At 40.6% G+C, this 6,000-nt stretch overlaps 1 protein-coding gene across 1 annotated transcript in view; it reads right to left on the bottom strand.

Moving 5' to 3' along the window:
* Nucleotides 1-688: 688 nt before the first annotated feature.
* The window catches only part of DISP1 (dispatched homolog 1 (Drosophila)), a 30,100-nt gene continuing 24,788 nt past the window's right edge, over nt 689-6,000 (bottom strand). Inside the window, exon 7 of the mRNA XM_010194239.1 lies at nt 689-4,327. Coding sequence (XP_010192541.1) covers nt 689-4,327 — 3,639 coding nt within the window. The remainder of the gene's footprint in view (nt 4,328-6,000) is intronic.

The raw sequence follows: 6,000 nt of genomic DNA, 5'->3' as shown, positions 1-6,000 counted from the left end.
TTCACTTACTATTGTTTCCACCTGTATTTTCTGGTATTTAATGCTAAAGTTTATAAAGTAACTGCCAAAAAGGGGAATTTAAAATGTTTTACTGCACTATATATGCAGATACACAACCATGGCAGTACAAGTGCTGTTGACCTCCAAGAGTTTTCCTTTAGATTTTGTTTGGATAAACAGTTAAAAATATTCCCAAAATAGGTTACCCTGGAGAGCTGGTCTTTCAGACAATCCTGAGTGAACACAGTTGTAGTCCTGCTGTTGTTTCATGGTGCGCACAAGCCTGCCAAATAAAGGTAAATAATGTACTCTGAAAAAGGGGCAATCTCAGTCCACCCCAAATGTTATCAATCTCACAAGCCCTGGCTTTAGAAAAGGGAGTTTCTTTGTAATGCTTTATTTCTTGAGATGGTTTATAAGGAGAATTCAAACTCTAATGCCCTGGGACAAAAAACTAAATTAAGTATAATCCAGCCTATGGGTTAGAGCAAAAAAAAACCATTCTGGACAACATCAAGGTTTTACTACATGTAATAGATTTATGAAATGTATAAATGTTACTGTTCTATAAAATACATTTTTCATTCCAAAATGCAAATTATAATTCATATTTATTCAGGACTTTCCTTTTTAGTGTTTGAAACATACTTCTAAAAGAAAGACACAGGATTGCCAAATTAAAGATTTATTATAGTGTTTTTATTAACAAACTTTCACTGGAAAGTTCTGGACGCATTAACATAGGAGGCACATTGGCTTCGATGTTTGGCATTTGACAGTCAACAGAATTGCACTTCACTGCGATAGCCTTGCTACAGCAGTGTGAATTTTCACGGCAACCCTCGTAGAGAGCCTCTCTCACTGACCTACTCAGCAGATGTTTTTTATCATTTTGGTCAGCCTTCAAAACCTGGTCATTCTGCAAAGAACACTGATCTGCCTTGCTCTCAGCTTTCTTTTTCTGCTTTGACAAAGAGGCTTTCTTGCTTTCAACCCCGTTTGCTTCTGTACCACACTTTTCATCACATTTATCTGTCCGCTGACAGAATCCCTTTGGGTCATTAGATACACTGTTCTCACATTCAGAGCAACGCACTATCAGAGGTCCTGCGTTTCGGCAGAGAAATTGTGAGGAGCTCATCACCTTTGGAACAGTTCTTACGTTTTCCTCTGCGTTTTGATGAGCATGTGAATCTGTCCTATTTATTCTCTGATGTGCCTGAAACTGCTGTACAGACTGGAGGAAGAAGTTTTTAGGCAAGGAGTTCTGCGTCAGGGTTCTTTTGAGCCTTTCTTGAAGGCAACTGCAGTGGAGGACATGCTGGACTGGGTGCACATAACTTTCAGCAGCTTGCTGTAAAGCATTTACAGGACCTACAGAGCTTTGGATCTGTATGGTTCCTGGCGAAGGAGAACACTGGTAACAGAAGGTATCACTTAACTGCTGACAGGAGTGCGGACTCCACTTTACTGCCACTTGCTTATATGCATCAGGACAGCTACACTGCCTGTTCTGAGAGAAAATCGGGCATATGGTGTGTTGGTCAACAGATGTCTGTAACATAGCTGAACTAGCAACATTTTTTATGCTTTTACCCACTTCACTATTATAGGCTGAATGCACAGGCATACATGTGTTTTGGGGCCTGCTGCTGAAGAGCTCTGAGCAGATATGAGTTTCTTTGTAAGTCACTTTCTCGACAGGGTTACAGATACCGGTCTGTGACGCCAGAGGCTCGAGCTCATAGTGCTCATGCTCCATTTCTGGCTTTTGACTTCTGGAGTCCAGCTGATATTTGCTAACAGGATGTGATTTATTTTGACCTCTGCCTCCTTGGGCTCCTGAAAAGGAGAAGGCATTACACCGCAGTTTTTTTGGTAGTGGGATCTGGCCACAAGTGCCCTGGGGTCCAAGGCATCTACACATGCACTGGAAGAAGAATGTTGCAAAAGCCCAACTAATGCACATTATAAGCATCATGAAAGTGCCAAGCTGTGTGTAGGCCAACACTGTAGAGGGCATCATCATTGCTCCAGCTACAAATGTAGTCAATGCAGCCATTGCAATAGCAGAACCCATACGGCTTAAAGAAAAAATGACTTTTCCCTCTCGGTCAGGGTCAGGGGCTAAGCGATAAGCCACTCCATAATGAACAGCGAAGTCTACAGATAAGCCAACAGCAACCGAAATAGTGACAGATTCTAACACATTTAGCTCCCATCCAAGAAGAACCAGAGAACCTACAGTGACAAAAATAGTTCCAGCTATTGAAACTATTGCATAAAGGCTTATAATTATATTCCAAGTTGTAAGAAGCATTACGCTAAATGCAACAGCAACTGAAAGGCCCATGGCAATCAGAGTACCATCAGAAAGACTGTCCTGAAGATCATAAAATTCAAGGTTACTCACAAACCAACCATTGCTGAGGCCTTCAGGAGCAGAACTAAGCTCACTTGAAATCCATGAGTCCACCTCTTTGTAGAACTGATGCATTTTCTCATAAGCTAGCGTGAAGAGGTAGGTGCTTTGGAACTCCAACACCACTGCCCTGATGGTGTCATTCAGGTCAAAGCGAGGCCCTGGGGTTTTACTATCTAAATGGTACCCTGTGCTTCTTTCTAGCTCCATGATAGCTCTCTTGATACATAATTCAAAAACTTCTTGTTTGTATGGAAAGCTCCAGTGGCTGCAGCAGGGGTAAAGAGATGGCTCATCACAGTCTTGGTTTTCCATCCACTGCTTAAATGTTTCAATAAAGCAGCTCGTGAAGTCTTGTTCTTCAGTCTGATAAAAAAATGTTTGATTTCTTAACTTTTGACAGAAACGTAAAATCCAGACCTGTGAAGCCGGGCTAGCAATATTAAAACTGCTATCTAGCTGCAGCCTTCCTTTACTTTTAGGGTTTAAAGGGTCACCATTATCTTCAGGTGTGACACCCCAGATTACTGTGATTGGCATGTGGAGCTCTTCTCCATGGTGGACACGTTCAAACATAAAAAGCTTTTTGTATTCTGCATCGTATCGTTCAAATGGGTGAGAAGACCTAAATACCTGAAACTCGGAGAGCTCCAGTGATGGCAACTTCATCTTTGGATTTACACACACAATATATGCTCCACCAATTGTTAAGGCAAGGAACCAGAAAAGCCAAATATATCGAAATTTGATAACAATGCATGGCAAAACTTTTTCAAAAAATATCCTGGATGCTTCCGACACTGCAAAAATAATCTTGTGGAACATTTGGCACAACACTGCCCAACAGTTTTTGTTGTTGTAGACCCTCTGCTGAGGCTTCTTAAAGCAACTGAAAATATTGAGAAGATAGCGCTCATGTAATACAACTACAGCAGGTAGCCATGTAACCATCAAAACATAATTCACCAAAATGGCAGTGCCGGCATAAACACCAAAACACCTGATCGCTGTGATATTGCTGACGTAATTAGCGTAGAAGGCAGCAGCGGTAGTAAAACTTGTGACAAACATGGAAAGAGCAGCGTGCTGCAACGTGATGCTCACTGTCTCAGAGGTTCCAGCATGAGGTTTATCAAATTTTGTGTAGTTCCAAACATCACATAAGACAAAAGCATCATCTGCTCCAATACCAACAAGAATAATCAATGCAGTGAGATTCATGAATGGAAAGAACTCGAAATTAAATACGACCCGATAGAGAAAATAAGAAATAATCAAGGAACTAATTATTGCAAACATAGTCATCAGCGTGATAAACATGGACTTCGTGTACACACACATAACTAACAAAACAATTACAATGGCTATGGCAGGATACACAGTATCCATCAACAGGTAATCTTGAAATAATCTATGTTTTATTCCAAACTCAATCCCTGTGACGGTTGTTACACCATCAGAAGCGTTCCAGTTCTCAAAGTTATCTAGGTAAATACTCATCATGCTTTCCCCTTTCTCAGTCGGAGAGAAGAGCATGCTGTATTTTAAAGCTGGTAAGACATAGTCAGCTGTCTTTGGGCTTAGAAAATCCTTGTCCACTAGATAGTGAAGGATCTGGTAAACAGCATTGTACTTGGTACATTTGCGAGGCACGTTTGTACACTTGAGTTGGTCTTTCCTTTTGGCATTCATATCCCAGCAGTCCGGCCCCAGGGTTCCGTTGTAGTAGTATTTGGCACATGTGCGAAGCAGCTTCAGGGTGTGAGAGACATCTCGTTCCACAATTTTTTGACACGATGACCTGTTGTTTAGAATAGCAATATAGTTGCCCAGTGTCCAGCTGGGACAGCACGAAGCAGCAGTGGCTCTCTGGCAGAGATCACCAAACTGGGAATGGGATCTGATCTGTACAAAGACAGGCAGGGCAAAAAAATCCAGTTTAAAGTAGTAGTATGGATTATTGGAAACATTCATCCACAAAAAAAGTCCCAAAGTGAGGAAAACTCATGTCATGGTCCTTTTGTGTCAACATTTTAGTTCTTATTTCCACACACATTGGTTTTTATCAGTATCCTCTTACATGCAGCAGACTAAACCAGCTGTAACTCAGTATACTGACATGTAACAGCAGCATAAAACTGGCAGAAGCTTTAAGAATATTGTAACTCTATTGTTTGAAGATGGACTGAGGTGGTTTTGGGTTTTGTTTATTTTTTTTCAGACTGAGGTCTGTTAACTCTTGTACTATCCTATGCTATACTCCTGAAAATAAAAAAAAATCAGTCGTACGTCAACAAAGGTTCATTCTGCTTGGAAACACATTCTGAAGTTTCTAGGAGAGGCAGGGACTTACCATCCAGAAAGAAAGGATGCGACAGCTTTACAGCATCTTCTATCATCTGACCTCTCTTCTACAACCCTCATTTTACAAGTCTTTTTTAGCTCTTGTACAGCTGACAGACATTTCCCCCAAGTCAGCCAAGCACTGCATGTACTTAAGTCATGCAGGATTTCCAAGGCACAAGCACAGGGTAATTCCACTGTGGCATTAAGCACCCCAAAAATAAGCCAGAGATAATGGTCATGCCTCTGAGTGCTGCACCCACTGTGGGACAAAGTCCTCTGAGTTGACTCAGGAGTGGAGTGGAGGGAGATGCAGCAGCAGCAAGGCCAGAGGAGTCACAGGGACAGACAGGCACCAGTGGTACATGCAGATGGGACACAGTGCTGGGTGATGGGGGAGGACTGCTGCTGCCAGCTCGAGTGACAGCCCAAAGCCTAAGAAATCCTGGCAGAGCTTTACAAAAATGATAGTAATATTAACATTCTGGTTGAGGACTCTCTTTCGCTGAATGAGAGTTAATCCTTTATGTGAATACTCTTCTTTCACTCCAAGGATATTCCAGATGTAGTTAAAGCCAGTAAGTGCACGACTTAGCTAAATCACCATAAGGCACTTCTAGGCAAAATTAAAAGTATCTATAAAATAGAACTGAAACTCTTAAGTAACAAGTTTACATCAGGGAAATTTTCACAAGTTGGGAAAACCCAGTCTTAATAGGACACAAGGAATATAAGTCTTAAAATTCAGAACTTCTGGCTTGTTACATGTGACAATTTAGAATAAGTTCTTCAAATAATTAGATGTATGTAAAATTTTAGTCTTAATCAAGTTACACAGAATAAACACATAATAATACAGTCACATTAATAAAGTCATATGCTTAAGAGTTTACTGGATTGGGCCCTGAAACTGTTACCTACTTGTGTTTTAAATTTAGGTGATCTGAAATATACCACTTTTTTTTTGAGCAAAATTGAACAGGTTTATTATTAGCAATCCTTTACAATGCAGACAAAAAACCTGCACTTGGGGATTCTCATGGCAGTTATAAAAGCTTTAATGTGGACTTAATTTTGTCAACCAGTTTCTGAACAATAACAAAGTGGCACTCCAAAAAAACAGGATAATTCACATTTGATTGTTTCCAGATAAAAACACTCACACATGCAAACTCAAGACAAACTGAGCAACCTACTAAATAAAAGGAAGCACTGGAATAGCATATCTGTATTTT

The sequence above is a fragment of the Mesitornis unicolor genome, unplaced genomic scaffold (genome assembly GCF_000695765.1).
Source record: "Mesitornis unicolor isolate BGI_N332 unplaced genomic scaffold, ASM69576v1 scaffold49931, whole genome shotgun sequence".
NCBI classification, from domain to species: Eukaryota; Metazoa; Chordata; class Aves; order Mesitornithiformes; family Mesitornithidae; genus Mesitornis; species Mesitornis unicolor.
The sequence above is the reverse complement of the archived record's forward strand: the minus strand, read 5'-3'. Positions and strand labels throughout refer to the sequence as shown.